General features: G+C 36.3%; 1 protein-coding gene across 9 annotated transcripts in view; it reads right to left on the reverse strand.

Moving 5' to 3' along the window:
• LOC134324909 (ankyrin-3-like) overlaps window positions 1-18,916 on the reverse strand; it is a 136,873-nt gene that overhangs the window by 67,508 nt on the left and 50,449 nt on the right. For all 9 annotated transcript variants that reach the window (XR_010014235.1, XM_063006827.1, XM_063006831.1 and 6 more), the window contains 9 exons: window positions 17,162-17,359; window positions 16,961-17,059; window positions 13,978-14,175; window positions 13,237-13,335; window positions 12,962-13,060; window positions 11,416-11,514; window positions 11,183-11,278; window positions 8,424-8,499; window positions 3,974-4,097 (listed from right to left, as the gene is read on the reverse strand). Coding sequence is in view for 8 of the 9 variants with exons in the window: in XM_063006827.1 (XP_062862897.1) it covers window positions 3,974-4,097; window positions 8,424-8,499; window positions 11,183-11,278; window positions 11,416-11,514; window positions 12,962-13,060; window positions 13,237-13,335; window positions 13,978-14,175; window positions 16,961-17,059; window positions 17,162-17,359 (1,088 nt within the window). In the remaining variant the exon portion in view is untranslated. The remainder of the gene's footprint in view (window positions 1-3,973; window positions 4,098-8,423; window positions 8,500-11,182; window positions 11,279-11,415; window positions 11,515-12,961; window positions 13,061-13,236; window positions 13,336-13,977; window positions 14,176-16,960; window positions 17,060-17,161; window positions 17,360-18,916) is intronic.

Below are 18,916 nucleotides of genomic sequence, written 5' to 3' on the forward strand. Positions count from 1 at the left end.
TCACAGGCCATTTTCTTGAAAAGGAACGGAGGGCAGAATTTATGTATAAATAAATTGACAAATTTTATGATGTAAGCCGACAATGAGCTTCCCCTCTTTGAAAGACCAGCAGCCGCCACTGCATACAACACAATATTTATAAAGCACTCAGTGTGTTTACATGCACATAATTCAATCTAATCCAAAGGAAGACAGCATTATGTCTTTTTTGCAATCATAAAAAACTGTATACATTGCTTGATGAATTAAAAATATATAGTGTACATTAAAAAATGATGGATTTATCAGTACGCTTATAATCTGAATAGCATGTCAGATGTGTATGTTGAGGTTTAAATGTTTATAGTAATGTCCTTCAAGTTTTGGAGTTGGGTTATAGGGATGTTGACCCCAAATATAATTGGCCACTTAATTGCTCCTGTCCTTTTAATTTCTGTCTACAAGAACCTCACAGATGTTTTAATTTAAAATTGCTTCTTAGTGTAAATTAAAAGCTTAATGGTGTTTCTAATTGTCGTTTAGGAAAATAGTCATTTACACTTGTACATGTAAACAGCATGTGCACCGAAATACATACATTAATTTGTAAACTATGTTTTTGTTAGAACTGTTATGTTACAGAATAAGGCTTAATTAATTTTAATATGTGCTTTTGCCAGCAATTAATTTAAAAAGTAACAATACTACAGACTAGGGCTGGGCGATATGGATCAAAAATAATATCTCGATATTTTTTAGCTGAATGGCGATATACGATATATATCTCGATATTTTTTCATCCCATACGGTAATAACAAAAAGACGCTTCTGAGACAAAGCTACATGTTCCAAATGTTATACAGGCACTTTTATTAACATTCAGCTGTAGATAAACATGAGAAATTCCTCAAAAATAAACTATTGGCATTAAATCAGGGGTCACCAACCTTTTTGAAACAGAGGGCTACTTTAAGGGTACTGAGTAAGCCAAAGGGCTACTTGTAGGATACAAACTTCCTGAATAACATAAGGTTGCATGGTTCACCTTTAATGATAATACTATAATTAATAATAATAATAAATTTTCATATATGTGAAGAGACTGTCTGATCACATGTTAATTATTTCTTGCAATAATTATTAACAATGATTTACCATGGCAGGAAACATATTTAAACATGTAAAATATGTAAAGTAAGTCAGAGCGATCATATCTCTGATATTTTTGTAAATATTGTTCCTGACGGTTTTGTATGAATGAGCACATTTGTAGCATTTTGATCAAAATCACATTTTTTTAAATTTATTTATTTATTTATTTATTTTTACAAATTATGACTTCTGTAGCATTTTTTTAGGAAATCATTAACAGTCCCATCTTCAAATAATGTCCCGTTTGTTCTGATCCCGTTTGTACTGATCACTACTTTAGTTTTAGAACAAATCATGAACTCTGTCCCATGTTTGTACAAATGATCAGTTAAGTAAGATTTTTTTTTAAAGCTATGATTTAAATAGACGTTTCTGTGACACGTACTGAAGCCTCTCTCCACATTGTGCCGCTCTCTGTCGTCGTCCCGCGAATGAAACACACACTTTTCCTCCCAATCATTGTGAAAATATTAAGTTCTCTTTTGCTTTTCTTGTGTGTTTTTTCATTATTTTTTCGGGGTAAAACCCGCATCTCGCTCCCCATAGTAGCTGCGCTCGCTCGCTCGTCTCAGCGTTCTGCGCCCGATATAAAACTCCGAACCTGTCGGATCTAACTGGAACGCAACATCTATATCGATATAAGCGATATTGTCTTATCTTATATCGCGTATGAAAATATATCGATATATCTTTAAAACTCGATATATCGCCCAGCCCTACTACAGACTCTGTACTGCAAAATGTAATTACACTAATATCCTAAAGAATTGTACAGTTGAAGTCATAACATTATACACTAAGGATCATTAAAACTATAAACTATAAAATATATATTTTTATTTAAATGTATTTCCTCCACAGGTTCCATATCAACAAACCAAAGTTATAGCAAGTTGTTTATGAAATGTACTTTGTACATGACGAAGCAATTTTCCCAACAAATGTTTAAAAACAGCATAAAAACAGCTATATCAAACTTCTAGTCTACCATATGTTTACATACACTGTGCCTATAACTAGCTTGTAAATTTCCAGAAAACTATATCATGGCTTTGGAAACTGTCTGGCTAATTGACATTATTTGAGTTAATTGGAGTGTATTTGTGGCAGTATTTTAAGGCCTGCCTTCAAGGCCTACTGGCCTCTTTGCTTGACATCATGGGAAAATCAAAAGAAATAGCCAAGACATCAGAAAAAGAATTGTGGACCTCCAAAATTTGGTACATCCTTGGGAACAATTTCCAATTGCCTGAAGGTACCACATTTATCTGTTCAAATAATAATATGCACCATGGGACTATACAACCATCATACCATTCAGAAAGAAGAAATTTTTTCTCCTATGATTAACGTACTTTGGGAAAAAATAAAAATCAATCCAGGAACAACAGCAAATGACCTTGTTAAGATGCTTGAGAAAACAGGTACAAAAGTATCTATGTAAAAAATTAAATGTGTGCTATATCCCATGACCTGAAAGGCTACTCAGCGAAGAAGAAGCCACTGCTCCAAAACCATCATAAAAAGCCAGGTTACAGTTTGCAACTGAACATGGGTACAAATATCTTACTTTTCGGACAAAGAGTCTGATGAAACATTTTTTACTGTTTGGCCATAACAACCATCGTTATGTATGAAAAAAAAAGGGGAGGCTTGCAAGCCAAAGAACACTATCTACTAACCAACCGTGAAGCACCATGGCAGCATCATGTTGTGGGTTGTGCTTTGCTGACTGGTGCACTTCACATAATAGATGGCATTATGAGAAAGGAAAATTATGTAGATAGATATTAAAGCAACACCTTAAAATATCAGCCAGGATGCTTGAGTGTAAATTGGTCTTCCAAATGGACAATGACCCAAGTATACTTCCAAATTTGTGGCAAAATGGTTTAAGGCCAACAAAGTGAAGATAATGAAGAGGCCAAGGAAAAGGCTAGACCTTAATCCCAAAGAAAATTTAGGGGCAGAACTGAAAAAGTGTGTGGACAAAATTACTGTAACTTATGGAATGCTACCCAAAATGTAAACAAATTAAAGGCAATAGCATCAAAAATACTAACCACATGTGATAAAAATGTCTCTTGTATTATTTTTACATTACACATTCTTAAATCTTAAATATGGTAGTGATTTTAACTGACCTAAAAGAGAATTATGAAAGGTGAAAAACTAAGTTTAGAAGAAAGTGGCCAAGGTGTATGTAAATTTGTGACTTCAACTGTATGCTATTAAAAATGTATACTCTGTTTTCCCATCTCAATTACTGCCAAATGTTTAGGCTTGCAGTTTTCAGATCATTCTGTAAATGTAAGTGTGACTTAAATTGTTTGTTTTATTGTTACTTATGGCGCTTGAGTGGCACAGAAATCTATTATGCTAGCACATGGCTTTTGAGATTCAAACCCAGGGTTAATAGCCGGCCGGGCATCTATACAAACATGATGGGCTATGTCTGGGAGGGGTCCAAGGTATTCCTGCCTTGCATCCAGTGTTTTCAAGTGGAACTGGACCCACTGTGACCCTGATCCAGATAAAATAATTGTAGAAAATGAAATGAAGTTTAAAAAAAAAAACTGTAAGTCCTAGATATTTATGGTTCATCTATACCTTTTTATATTTCTGTTCATAATTATTGTGCAACTCCCAACATCATTCTTAAACAATATTTACCCAACCCCCTCCCAAATCTTCAGTCTTAAATGCCGAGATCAGTATTAAATCATTTTAAACGGGGTAGCTGGTGGAAAGAAACAGTAAATAAACACAAGTTAAGTCGATATAAAAAAAGAAAGAAAGGACAGGTAAGAAATAAGCGAGAGGTGAGAAGAGCAGTTATTACCTGGCCGATCGCGCTCCTATGCTGAAGCCCATGTAGCCCTCCTGCGGCAGCGAGTCGTCCCCAAGCTCCTTCAGGTCCTGTGGCCGCAGATATTTCTCCGTCTCTCCGGTCATCGCATCTTCACCTGAGGAACCAGACTCGAGTAAAGCGATAGCCAAACCGGCATTAACATCAACTCACACCTGCGCAATTCGGGTCATACCGGCGTTCCGTTCGTAGTCACTAGGTTATTTATCGGTGACATTTAATACAGCCCAGGAACATTCGATATTTCTCCTAAGAACAGCTTGGTTAGCGCTACTCTATTACGCAAAGTCGGGGTTGCTGTACGTAGTAATAAAGTCATTTCCAGTCATTTTAAAAAAATTGTTTTTAGATTGACTGTTTTCATTGACACTCCGTGCTAGCTGTACATGACATGTGTTTAAGTTAGTGAAATATTTAGTTAGATTGAGCTATGCCCTACACCCGCAATGAAAACATTACAGAAATGTCTAATGCACCACAGCAGCCCACCCCCGCCACTCTCTCTCTCTCTCTCTCTCTCTCTCTCTCTCTCTGCCGCACTCCCCTCCCCGTTTCTCTCCGATTTCTCCTGCTTTACTGCAAGGTATATGCTACCACAATACACATGTAATCCATGAATTACATTACGGATTGATATGGCTAGGAACACTTGCATAGCTTTTATAACACATGCAGTCAACATAAACAGACCGTATTTCGCACAGATCTGTTCCAGTCATGTGTTTGTAGTGCAGTTCAGCCTGAGCGCGTTCTACACAACACTGCAGTCCGACAACGTATAAACTCTCTGAACAAACGCAGAGGAACTCACACAAAACAAGTACAGTCATTGTAATGTGTCTAAAAATAAATCAATTCCGTTATGCTTTTAAAGTCCTTAGTTAAGTATGCTTATTAACAGACATCCCTATTGAAAGGAAAACGTGAGCTTCACAACTGCTTCAGAAAAACTAGAGTAAAAGCCCTCCAGTGTTTCAGCCCTACATAACACTGTAAATCTCTGCATAATTTCAAGTGATACATTTAGTTCATTATTTTTTTTCGTTTATTTATTATATAAACAGTCCCCTTTAAAACTGGTAGTGTGTCACGAACATGGCATAAACATGCTCTCACTTTTGAAATTTTTCACTCGTTCAGTCACTGTCACTAGACAGCAGGTGTCGCTGCATGCAAATTTGCTGAATGGTAACCGCCCAATCATAAATACATTTAAACAAAATAATGTATGATTTCATGCATGCAAACAGAAATGCCATCAATTTATCTGAACTCAAGCTCATGAACTGACGAGCCCACCTTTTAAATTGTTTTGGGAAATTATGGACACCATGTTTCTAAGCCAAAAAAAGTAATCTCAACTAATAGCAATGCAAAGTAAAAAAAAAAAAAAGCATGTAATGGTATTCTATACATATGTTAGGGGGTACATACACATATACTGTATGTCCATTTAGACAACATCTGTTTCAAGGACATCCCTGCTAATTTCAGCAAAACAATGCCAAGCCACATTCTGCATGTTACAACATCCTTTCTCTGTAGTAGAAGAGAGCAGGTGCTAAACTGCAATGTAGTCCAGATATGTCTGCCATCGAAAACATGTGGAACATTATGAAGCACAATATACTTCATCAAGTTAGGCCCTGGACTGTTGAATGTAACATCAAACAAGTAAAATTAACATTTCCACTTTCACAACTACGATAATTATTTTGTAAAATACAATTAAAAGAATCTGTCATATGGTTATCAAAAATGCAACTTGAAACTGTGTGATGCAAAGATAAAGTCATACATTGGACATTTACAGTGGAACAATGTAACAAAGTGATAAACATGCCTCTGAACTTTTTTGTTTGAGTGTGTTGCAGGCATCAACTTCTAAATTTGTTTGTTGAGGAGAAGCATCGAACTGTCATTGTGTGATGACACATTGGTGGACTGAGTAGCTAGCTTGTGTGATTCTCAACCACAGTTTCTTGTAGTGTATTCACCTCTCAGATTCAGAAAGTTTGTTATTTTTCTTGCAAACTGATCAGGTTCTTACGATCGTGTTTAACTTTCCACCTTCTCGGCTTTAAGCCCTTTTTCATGTCCTTTTCTGCCAAGCTGCCGGTTAGCTCATGTTGTACAGCATTTCGTTTTTGATGCTTTACAGCAATATATTCAGTTCTGTCTCAGGCCATTTAATTTATCTTTTCCTACCAGGGCAGGGCAGGGCAGATTCCTGCCAAATCTGAATCCTAATTGTTGTGACAGATAATCTATTGTTACATGTATCTGCTCCTGTAACCGGCCATTGACTGCTATAACAGCTTAAGCTTTGGGTTTTTATTTATACTGACCTTATTTTTCCTAAGAATGTAGTAAAAGCTTAAATGAAACAGCAGAAATAAGAAAAAAAAGAAATAGACTAATACAATTGCTAAAATTCAACTGTGCAGTACCTTAAACTATGATATGAAGTGAATATTGTTTATAGGGTGAGAAGGGGCTGAAAAGGGGCTCTAAGATATGGGGCATAAAATGTTGATATTGCAGCTGTAAAAAACTTGTACAATGTAACCCCCACAGGTTTTTATTATGATGAATCTTATTTGGTAAGCAAGATGCCATATTTGTCTTTAAATGTTTGATATATACAGAGGTGGCAGAAGTATGCAAATTCTTTACTTAAGCAAAAGTACTGATAAAAAAATATATATTTTACTCAAGTAGAAATATAAAAGTACATGCTACTAATTGTAAAAAAAGTAGAAGTAGGGTCAAAGTTAAAAAAGTAAAGGTATTTCTTTAGAAAGCCTTTCTAACTCAATTTTTTGGTATTTGGTGCCTTTTAGAAAGTTCAGAAAAGTCCTTTCATGTTTCATTGTTGTTATAGTCAGGGTTATGTTTAGCTTTTGTTGTTTTCATAAGGGAATAATGTAATGTTGGGTGGGATTTTGCAATGGATTCTGGGTTTCTGTTTATTTATTTTACGATTTGTTGTACATTTTTGTCAATTCCCACTGATGTTCTCCCCCCAAAGTGATGTCGTAGGCCTCAGATAATTATGTAATTATATATAACAAATAATTTAACAGACCATAGCCTGGTCTAAAAGAGTGGACAGTAACTTGAGGGCCAATCAAAAAGTATTAAATGCCATGAGTTTCTTTGGGAGACACACAATGCATTGCATTCACCAAAATGTATTTGTTGATCCAGCTACATTAAATAATTTTTTAAGAAAGACAATGGAGTTTTTTCTGATGCACTTCCATTGACTGTACATGGATTCCATAGTTTCATCTGTATGGCTGTTTTCCTTTCCCCCTGATCACAGCTGGGGCCTGTAAGCCATGAAAGCAGCCAGTCACAGGTTTACTTCACTTCCTGTTCCCCTCCCGTTTCACATCCAGTAAGATTTTAATATGCACGTCATTAGATTAATAAAAGTAAGTTAAAGTAACAAACCTGTAAATGTAGTAAAAGTACAGTGAAATATACAGATTTTTCTTTTAAAATGTAGTAAGTAAAAGTAAAAAAAGTTTTAAGTTACAGTATTAATCAAGTGAAGTACAAATACAACAAAAAAGTACAGTAAGGAAGTAGTTACCTACCACCTCTGGATATAAACTTAATGATTTTTGTTTTGAAGGAAATTTGAAGAAATTTGTGAAAGAGAAAGTCCTGACTTGATCCACATTGGATGCTAAGACAGGACCTATAATACGTTTCATGTCTGTAAGCTCTTTAGCGTGGCTGAATTAAAGCAATTTTCCAAAGAGAAGTGGACCAAAATACCTCCAGAGTGATTTAAAATACTGATCACTAATTATTAAAAGTATTTAGGTAACAAACAGTTAGGAAGCGCTATTTATTTTTTTATAGAGGGCCAGTTCGTATTTTTGTATGATAAACAAATACAATTATGATTTTAAAACTGTATTTTGTGTTTGGTAGGATTAACTATTTAGAAGTGGTTTTAACAGTGATTTTTTATTTTTAAGCATTTTGTAAAGTACTTTAAAAAAAAAAAAATTTAAAAAAATGAAATATGCTTTAAAACTGGTTACTTAGGTGGCGCAGTGGTCTCTTATGGTAGCCTATCCCTGTTGAGATCCAAATTTGAATCTCAGCAGAGCTATTGGCCAGCTGGGTGTCTACTCAGATATGCCTGGATATCTTAAGGAAGAGTGATGGCCATAGCCCTGCTTTGGATTGCCACTCTGTCCAGGGTATTAATGCCCAGTGTTTTCCAGTGAAACCAGACCCACCGTGACCTTGACCAGGATAAAGTGGTTAATAATGCTTTTAAATAATTTCTGTTTTCTGAAAACATTTTAACAACATTTTACGGTCACATTTAAGATTAAATTGGCTAAAGCAAGTTACATTTACAGAACCAGGAGTTGAAAAAGCACTAGAAGAATCTTACCCTCATCATCTGACATGTCAAGAAACTCATTGATGGTTTCTGGAACATTTAGCTTGTGTTTCTCTGTGACCGGTGGCTATTAAGGAGAGAAGAAAATAATACAAATTAACTTAACAGCATAACATGGACTTTTAGCAATTTGTTAGTGTCAAGATATACTGTATTTTGAGCCTAAGAGTGCAATATGATAATTAACAAGGGTTTACTCTGGGCTATTTTATAAAGGGCACCTGGGACAAGTAATTTGGAAACATTATCTCTTTTTACTTCTTTGCTCATAATACATATTATTATGCATATCAGTTTGGCCCCCCAACCCTCCCTTCCACAACTCGTGGCTGCAGAAGAACACCAACAGAATCAAATGGGGAGGTCATGGACCCTGAGGAACAAATGCTTTGCTGCTCAGGGCGGTTACAAGATGATTTAGCAGCAGATCAGAGAGCAGGTCAGGAGGACCAGGAGGGGACAGCAATGGATTTGGAGAACTGGCTGGGGCTAGTAACAGGTCTGGGTAGCTCACACACAAATCCATTCAGTAGGTCATTTAGATGCAATTAACATGAATTGGTACAATCCACACTTAATAAAGGATGCTACACTGGAGGCAAATACTTGCAACGCACAGCCAACACCCATGTTACAATGTGTATCCCTACCAGGCCCTGTCACGTTTCAGTCTCTTTTCTTGACATCACACTTTCCATAGCAATGTTTTACATGTCAGTTTGTCTTGTTTTGTCTTCATTTGCCCACCCTGTTTAGTTTGTATGTATATCTTCAGTGTGTCTTAGTTTTTTGCTAAATGTTGTCATTATGGGCACGCCTTAGTTCAAGTCTTAGTTTCAGCCATTCTAGTCTTTCCAGTGGTGAGCCTGGTATCTCAGATTTTTTCTGATTATGATTCTTGCCCTAGGCTGGGAAGGATTTTACTAGTCCCTTCATACATTTGCAGTTAAAAAGAAATAGATTGGTTCCAGTTACCATGCAGTTATCACTTCAGAAATTGCAATAACTGTGCTCTTTTTCATGTCATAATTGCACACTTGCACAACACTAAGATTTTTAGCTAAACTAGTTTACCGGTTTGACTGCCCTTGACTGCCTCCTCCCACAACAGGAAGCCTGAATCATCGCATTGTAGTCCCAAATGAACTACACATCCCACTGCTTTCAGAGGTCAGTAGTGCTAATACACTGCAGCTGACTCCAGGGTTATATAAGGGAGGTTGGAGCTTAGAGAGGTGCTGGGTTTTTGTTTTAGCCAGGCACGTTTGGTAAGGTAGATGGTGGATGTTAAATGATTATTTATATGTTGAGAGATCTCTATTCTGAATAAACCCTTTTTGATCCAATATTTATTCTAAAATGGATCAGCAATCTGGTTCCTCTTCCTCATTTAATAATCTTTAATTTATTTTATTCATTTACTATCGCTTCATCCTATTTAGGTTGGGGAGGGTCCGATTCACTGAGTGAAAGGTAGGAAACACCCTGGACAGGTTGCAGTCCATTACAGAGCAAACACACTCTCACATACATATAACTAGGGCAATGCTGTATCACTAATTAACCTGACTGCATGTCTTTGGACATGGACACGAGAACTCCACACAGAAAGGATGCGGACCGCTTATGTACAGTGGTCAAAGTCAAAGGAACTGTCTGTTTTTCCTGCTATTAAATTGTGGCAAGGCATAGATCAGAGCATTCTCACATACAGCCCCACAACTATGGAATCATCTCCCCATCTTTGTGATTCAGACTTGCTGTCAACCTTCAAGACCAGATTAAAGGCACATACTTATTTACTCAGGCTTTTGATTAGTCTTTACAAACCAGGGTTCTTGGTCCTGGAATAAGCAAAGTTGCCTGAAGACAATATCCAGTAAAAAGCACTATACAAATACATTTGACATTGACACCATGGCAAGAATATAAAACAATGTCTAAGATCTAATGATTTGGAAATGGAAGTTGCTTGGCCTTGAACCTGTTGCAAGCACAAGTTAGTTATTCTAAAATGTACATTATCCCCACTGTTAAAGCATGGTAGTGGGTCTGTGATGGTTGTGTGGCGGTTTTCATTTGAAAGTTCCGGGACAATGTGTTTAGATACAAGGTATCAGGGACTCAGTCAAGTACTAGAAAACATTCAATCAAAACCTCACTGCCTTAGCCAGGAAACTTAAAATGGGTTATGGTTGGATCTTTCAGCAGTACAACGAACCAGAGAACACATAAATGGTTCACTGACCACACAATCAAGTTTTTGACATGGACTTCCCAGTTCTGTCTTAAACCCTATAGAACACCAGTGGCATGAGCTAAAGAGAGAAGTCTAGATGCATGTACTAATAATTTATTTGTTCTTTTTTTAGAACGGGGGTAATATGTGGGCAGGGTAGGCCTACATCGTTTTATTTAATGCCAGAGTAACATGCACATGCTCACTGAGGGTGTTAGATATCAGCAGAACTTCTGCGCTTTCATGCTGTAGTGTGTGTGTGTGTGTGTGTGTGTGTGTGTGTGAATGTAAGTGTGATATCCGCAGCTTAGTTCTCAATTTAAATCAGTCAGCCAATTTTAAGGAAAAAACTGCCAATCAATACATTTGTAAGCCTTAATCAAAGCAACCAATGAAATGTCATTACTGTTTTCAGTTAGACGTGCTTGTTGTACCTCTTACTTTAATTTCTGATGTCTGTGTGTATGATGTAAGCATGCAATTATGAAGTGTATGTATGGATATGTGTTACCTTAGCAGTCATGTTTTCATCAGAGACCCCTCTTAGCATGTCAACTACAGAAATATAACCAAGACGGCGTGCAATAGAGAGAGCAGTATTCCCATTCTGAAATATATCATATTCACAGAAAAATACATTTGCATAGACATACTACTTTTATTTTTCAAATTTTAAGAATATAATTGATTATAAGTGAGGCTTCTAAAGTGCTGAACTGGGAACAGTAATCAAGGATGCCTTACCACTGTTAGAGCATTGGCTGATGCACCATGGTGAAGAAGCATATTAATAATATGAGTATGACCTTGCTGTGCCGCTTGGTGAAGAGGTGTGTACCCACTCTGTTGAAAAAGAGAATGCGCAGCAAAAATGTCAGAATATATATTTGGGCTGTCGTTTAATGCGTTAATTAACGCGATTAACGCGTTAAAATTTTAATCGCGATTAAAAAAATTAATCGAGATTAAAAAATTTTATCTAACTTTTTTTTTTTGGCTGTTTGTGCCACGTAAATATGTGTCTCTGTGGTAATTAACTGTATTTCAGATGAATTAGGATGTAAAGCGCATAACCTGTACACGGAACTTTACAAACACTGCTGTTAGATCACAATGGACTGTATAAAGCAGGCAGGTCCGCGATCGGGTTTTATACAACCCGCATCTTCCGTCTTGAATTGTTCAAACAGAAAAAGTAATTAATTATCGTCGCTGTCCGAAGAAAAACTACTTTTAGCGGTTTTCACTTTTTTTACGTGTTGCTGAAAAGAATGAAATCACGCAATCTTCTTTGTAACGAGTATCTCCATTGGCTCCTCACCGCGTATCTCCGCCTCTTATTCAATCACATGGTTATATACATGATTTAGATTTGTGATGTTTGTAGTTTTTTAAAAACACATTTGTATCTGATATTTATATGGACTAAGCGTTTACATGGACTGTATTAATTAACACTTTTTTTATAGCTACAGTAAATAACTTATATATAATGTCTGGTAACTTGACTGTTTTAGGTATTTCTAGGTGTTTAAATGGTAATGTAGAACAGTATTTCCCAGTCATGTTTCTGCACAACGTAGTATTAAAGGGTTTTCTTAATAGATCTATGAAATAATCATATCTGTGTTTTGATGCTTTATTAGATCAAAATATTTTGAAAAGCATGATTTCTGAGTTAGCCAGAAAACTAAAGCAAAATGTCAAGTATTGTTTAATATGAATTTCTTTTTTCTCTTTTGTCTTATGGTTCTGTATGCCAGGAAATACTCCAAAGGTAGCCATGCATATTTTATTGTTTAAAATAATGTCATCAGGGACAGCTGGCTCTCAGGCACTTTCACATTATCAAATCTGGCCCTCCTCGAAAAAAGTTTGGACACCACTGGTATAAACGCTTTAACACAGTTAACGATGTGGGTCTACATGATGTTATACGAGATGCACAGGGGCGTGTGTGTGTGTGTGTGGGGGGGGGGGGGGGGGGTATGGTTGGTGCAACAGGAAAAGATCCTCATTTTTGTCAGATAATGTGCTTTCTAAAATTTAATAATTTTATCATATTTTATGAATGTTTTTATTGGTAAACATGTTCTTGCAATAAAAATGTGCATAACTGTAAAAATTTTGCTTAATTATTAGTTTGCAATTAATTTAGATTAATCGCGATTAATTTTGTTCTTTAATCACGATTAATCTCAATTAAAAATTTTAATCGCGTGACAGCCCTAATATATATACTACTATACTACAGCTAAAAATAGATGATTGCAGTTGTGTACAAACTTACCTTTGTTTTCGCATTCACCTTAGCCTGATTCTTAAGCAGAAAGTTTACCATCTTAATGTTTCCATAGTGACAGGCCACATGCAATGGTGTGTAACATGTCTGATTGGGTAGAGAAACAAGGTACTTAGTAAAAGGGAAATATGTTAAAAAAATAAGTAAAATAAAAACATTAATGTTACACAGCAACTTATTGTCTCTCCTTCTCTCTCATACGCACATGCACATACACATGTTCAGGTTATAATATTGTAAAAATTGAGAAAATGCAACCCAACCTTTGTCTGGATGTCAACATCTGCCCCATGTTTTAGTAGCAATTCAGCTACACCTATTTGGTCCTCCTGAGCAGCAAGATGAAGTGGTGTCAGCCCACTCTGTAACACAACAAACCACAAATACAGGTTTGTGCTGATCAAAAAAGCATTTTATTTTTGTTGCCCCTGCATTTGGTGACGTAATTGTCCATAGCTTGGACCATAGTGTGCCAACTACAGGCTATCCTTTGTATTACTGGTTGAAACCTGCGACCAATTTGAAACAACAGTACTTTTGGTAGAACATCTGGCCCTCAGGAAATGCTCCTGAAACATTTTACTGTTTATTAAAAACAATGAAATTAAATTTACGCCCATTATTCAGTGAGGATGTGGTAATATTTTTCTGCTGCAGGAACTGCAGGCACACTTCCAGGTGTCATTTTCAAAAATTCATTTCTGGAGTGGTCCTTTTAGTTTTCAGCTTCATTTTTATTATCACATTGTTAATATGTATGTAAGCTTTCAAATCAGTGCCCAAATCTTAATTATGGTGATTAGATTATTCATTACATAAGCAAGTAACATTTATCTTTGTACATTTAAGTATATATCATTTAAAATATTTAAACATGCAGTTGTGCTCTAATAATTTCAATGTTTTACCAGATTTGCAGGCCAATGCAGCCTCATAAACTAACTAGTTATAATCTTATGGTGCAGTTTGCAGTTTGGTTTATGTAAATGTATGTGTGAATGTACCTTGTTGGCCATGTTAACACTGGCATTTTTCGTGAGTAAAAGAGACACCAGATCCATGCTGCCCTCCTCAGCTGCAAGGTGTAGAGGGCTGATGCCCTGAGGGGTCAAATGATTGACGTTTGTTCCAAACTCTAACAACTTTGTTGCAATTTCTAGCTGGTTCTTCTTAGCAGAAATGTGGAGAGGAGTGTATCCATTCTAGAAAGGAAGATGTAAGCTAAAATTTATATATATAAACAAGTCTTAGTGAAGAGAATGAATATATAATGATACATACATGCAATTGTAATAAAGTAAGTTATTAGACACCATTTTAAGTTTAAATTAAATCCATCTAGTTCTCCTGACAAATGTGCATGTGCACTATTATTCAATCCCGGGCTCAGTACTTGGTAGAACATCCTTTTGTTTTGATAACTTAAAACAGGAAGGTTCCAGGTCATTAAGGTTTAAAGGTTTTCGTGCACAAAACTGCTTCTCTTAAGGGACAACACAGATTGTCTATGGGCTTTAAATCTGGGTAATAGAAGGTCATTCTAGAATATTCCAGGACTGCTTCCTTAACCAAGCCTTGCTTGGCTTGGAAGTGTTATTAGAATCACTGACTTGCTTAAAAGTCCAATGATCACCCAGGTTTAATTTTATCACAGAAGCCATAACATTCCTCTTCAAAACGCCATGGTCAAATTCATGATGCCAATCGTCACTTTATGAAACTGTGTCCCAGAACCCTGCAGGTCTAACAAAATTCCTTCTGGCATATTGAAGAGTAGTGTGAGGTGGGAGTCCAGCCATTAAGTCATTTGTGGTTAGGTAATCTGATGGTTGCCACTTGACACATTTGTTCCAGCCTTTAACAGTTCATAAGTGTTGCAGTTACACAGAAGAAGATTTTTTTTGTTTTGATGTGATTGCTAAGGCCTCTGGGTGAACTTTTAGGCCTACATCCATAGAGTTAACCTTCACCATAAGTTTGTAAATTCCAGACAATACTCCCTAGTTGTGTCTCTAGTCATGGCTAAGGTCTTCTTATACCCATTGCCCTTTTGGTGCAATGAAATTATCTCATTTCTTGGCTCTTGTGACAGCTCCTTAATTTTAATCATGATTGCAATGCACCTTTTAACACCTGAATCTCTGAAGCAAATCTCTTAGCTGAAGCAAATTAAGTTATTGAGTTTTTCAATGGTTTAATTATGTTGTAACCCATCTTAAGGTCATAAAGACTAGCAGTAAGTTTCAAGATCAGCTATTATTTAAGGGTTAATAACTGGACATAGCAGTATTAACAAAATATGTATAGATAAATTGCTTTGCTATAGAAAGCTTAGACCAAGATAATTAAACTTTTGTAACCATTATGGTGTCTGTGCCTTTTAGGTGGGTTTTTGCCATTATTCACACTACGACACGAGGTCGGATGTTTGTCAGGTATGGTTGATTTTTAAATAGTTTATTAAAATTCGTGATTTTAACAGATTAAATGATATTCATGTTTTCTCTTTTTTTTAGCATTAGCTGAACTACTGTCATGCTTCCTGCTGTTTTCTGTTTGGATAAACGGAGTAACAATAATTGGCTGGCTCCTGCTGTTTTGTTTCTCTAATAGTTTTGTATTGTTTTGTTTCTTTGATTGTTTTGCTTTGCTGTCTAAATTGCTTCATTTTGCTTTGATGGTTTTGCTTTTCGCCTTTTTCTTCTGTTTGCTATTATTGTAAATTACTGCTTCTTTTTGTTATTTTCATTCTTCGTTTTGTTTCATGTTGCTTTGTTCAGTGTGGCAGCAGTGTAAATGTGAGCTATACTTTGTATTGCATTAGTTGCGCCTTAGTATATAAGGTTATCTTATTTTATTTTTGTCGGTATTGTGAGTTAGAGGGCTTACTGGGGAAGGTAAGACCACCATTCAGCTGGAGATGCATAGGTGTGTAGTGTGGGGGTTTTCACAGTGTGCGTGTTAATTGCTTGTTTGTTGCTGTCCTTTGTGTGTGTGTGTGTGTGTGTGTGTGTGTGTGTATGTGGAGCACATGTGTGTGGCTTGTGCTACTTTTGCTTTCTGGCTAGCGTCTCCTTACAGGTGGGTGAGTCTGCCTCCTGACTGGTAAGTCCTTGGTTGTCATTTGGTTTTTCCTTACTACTTCTTTTTTATTTATTCATTTTTATTTTTGTCTCTTGATTCTGGTTAATTGATCCAGTGCCTAGAGATAAGTTCCTTTGTTTTTTTCTTATTATTAATTTGAAATTGTTTGTTTATTGTCATCGCAAATTCTTAGTTGAATAAAAATGTATTGTTATTTTAATTGGAGACAAGTATCTGTCCTTTCTTTTTTCTGTATAACGAATCTGTGTGCCCTATTTGGGTTAAGCAATGGTTTTTGTTCTCTGGGTGTGAATACCTGGGGTGGCGTTGTCGATGTACCCTTTTACCGTCTCGCCACACTTGATTATTTGCTATATTAGTCAAGTGATAAATTCGAGAAATCATGACATTTTAATTAAATTAAAATAAGTTTGTAGTTGTTAAAAGTAAAGTGTGTTTTCTTTGTAGTTACTTTCTAATAAAAATATTATAACCTTTAATCAGATAAGTATGGAAAATGCCAGTAAAAAAGTGTTTATAATAACCTTAATTTTTTATGCAAAACAAAACAAAGAACAGGACAATTCATAAGTGTTGAGAAACTGTTACTTATTTAGGTGCAAAAATGATAGTGTGTGGACATGGGCTACCTTGGCTGCAGCATGTGGTGATGCCCCACTGTCAAGCAGCAGCAGTGCCACTCTTTGATTATCATAGTGCTCAGCTATATGCAGCGGGGTTAACCCAGTCTACAAATGCACATGATGCATGACAAGCAGTGAGAGAAGATAAAAACCTTACTTAAAATTCACACTTGTTTGTGCTCAAGCTCTGACCAAAATTTAAGGGCACAAATCCTGCAAGGTGCTGGCTAATGTGTTTTTTAGTCTGTGTGATGCCCACCTTCGCTGATGTGTCTGGTGCTGCTCCTTTCTGCAGCAGAAGTTTGGTCACCTCTATCTGGCCATACTTAGCAGCAACATGGAGTGGGGTGAAACCTTTCTGTTAAACAGACAAGCACAGCCTTAACATAACAAAAATGACATGTTACAAGACATGTGTACAATACCCAGATTAACTCTAAAGCCACGCACATACACACACCTTGGTGGCTGCAGACAGTGATGCTCCCTGTTCCAAAAGAAGGGTGGCAACATCATGATGACCCTCCCGAGCTGCTAAATGAAGTGGTGTGTACCCAGAGGTTGTGGCCACATTGGGCAATGCCCCTTTTTGCAGCAGTTGCTGTACTATGTTGACCTTTCCCAGACGACTGGAAATATGCAATGCTGTCTGCTCATCCTAAAGCCAGGGAATTGTGGTATACAGTGGAAGAGGACAAAGACACAGAAAGATACTGTGTTTAATGTATGTGTCTAAGGGCCTGTCTCTAAGGCCCACTGTTTTAAACGCATTCATTGTTTAATTTATTTATGTAACCAATTGATTCTGTGTGTTATTTAATCTATGGCATCACATACTAACTAAAACTTATTTCTGAGAAGAAATAGTCAGTTCAACTACCCTGAGTACCCAGAGGTAAACCACACAGCTTAGAGGCAGGAGGGGCATGCTAAATTTCTCACAGACAATAACCAAAGGAGCTAATTAAACCTCGGTTGCTTAATCTTTGTGGAATCAACACGACATTTTGCACCATTGTGCATAATATGCAGAAATATGTGAATGTGCCCTGGCACTAATACACACTGGTATCTTTTATGTATGACCCAAACTAACAACCCTAACCCAAAGAATCAAAGAATAAAAATGCATCTACAACCACCTAAAAGGACCAGAACATTTATTTGTAAACCCTTAATAGCGAAAGTTAAAATGCATAAAACTGTTTTTGCACTTAAAACGAGGTTTTCTAAAATTTGGACAGCTTATATAAACATCTGTAAGAAATGAAGCCTAATTAAAATAAACTGCACCAATAAGTGGTGCATTAGGGTTGTATTTAATATTAGTTGTTTATTAGTATTGGAAAACCGTGACTCTTAGGGCAGGCAAAATGATAGGATGCAAACACTATTTGGGCAGAGCTCGAAAAGTGCATACTGATTTATTATTTATTTTAAATATGCTGATGCCAAAAGTAAAAATAGAATAAAATAGAATGAGTCTGTGTTCCTAATATAATTTAATAATATTTGCTTTGCCAAGTAATACAAGGTCATATTGTGTTTTTAAATAAACCATGATCCTTGAAAAAAAAAACTTAGCCACATTCACATAAACTCAGTTTTTCACAATTCCCAACATTTAACCCTAGTAGACAATCTCTCTTTTAGTTAAGTTAGAATAACTACTGTGTTTTAAGAATGTGAAATGTCATAATACGAGATACACTTATGTATCCCTCTTTTATGTAAGTTAGGATAACTACTGTATTTGAAGAATCTAAAATGTCATAATACTAGATACACTTATTACTTTATTACTTGTATAGCATTCCCAGTGGTTCAGCTGTTTACATACATGTAGTTAGTATTTGGTAGCATTGCCAAGTTGCTGGAATTTTGGCCCATTCCTCCTAACAGAACTGGTGTAACTGAGTCAGGTTTGTAGGCATCCTTGCTCACGCCTGCTTTTTCAATTTTGCCCATACGTTCTCTATAAGATTGAGCTCTGGGCTTTGTGATGGCCACTCACTTACATTCACCTGTTGTCCTTAAGCGGTATTGACAATTTTCCATATTAGTTTCCTTGCTCTTAATACCATCTATGAACCACCCCCTAAACTATTCTAATTCCTAAACTAGAAGAAATCAGCAACGTTAATTCCTACACTAATGATAAAGGCTATGTTAATAGAGACACAAGGGACCAGACACTATAAGGAAACATGAACTT

This window comes from Trichomycterus rosablanca, chromosome 13, assembly GCF_030014385.1.
Source record: "Trichomycterus rosablanca isolate fTriRos1 chromosome 13, fTriRos1.hap1, whole genome shotgun sequence".
Taxonomy (NCBI): Eukaryota; Metazoa; Chordata; class Actinopteri; order Siluriformes; family Trichomycteridae; genus Trichomycterus; species Trichomycterus rosablanca.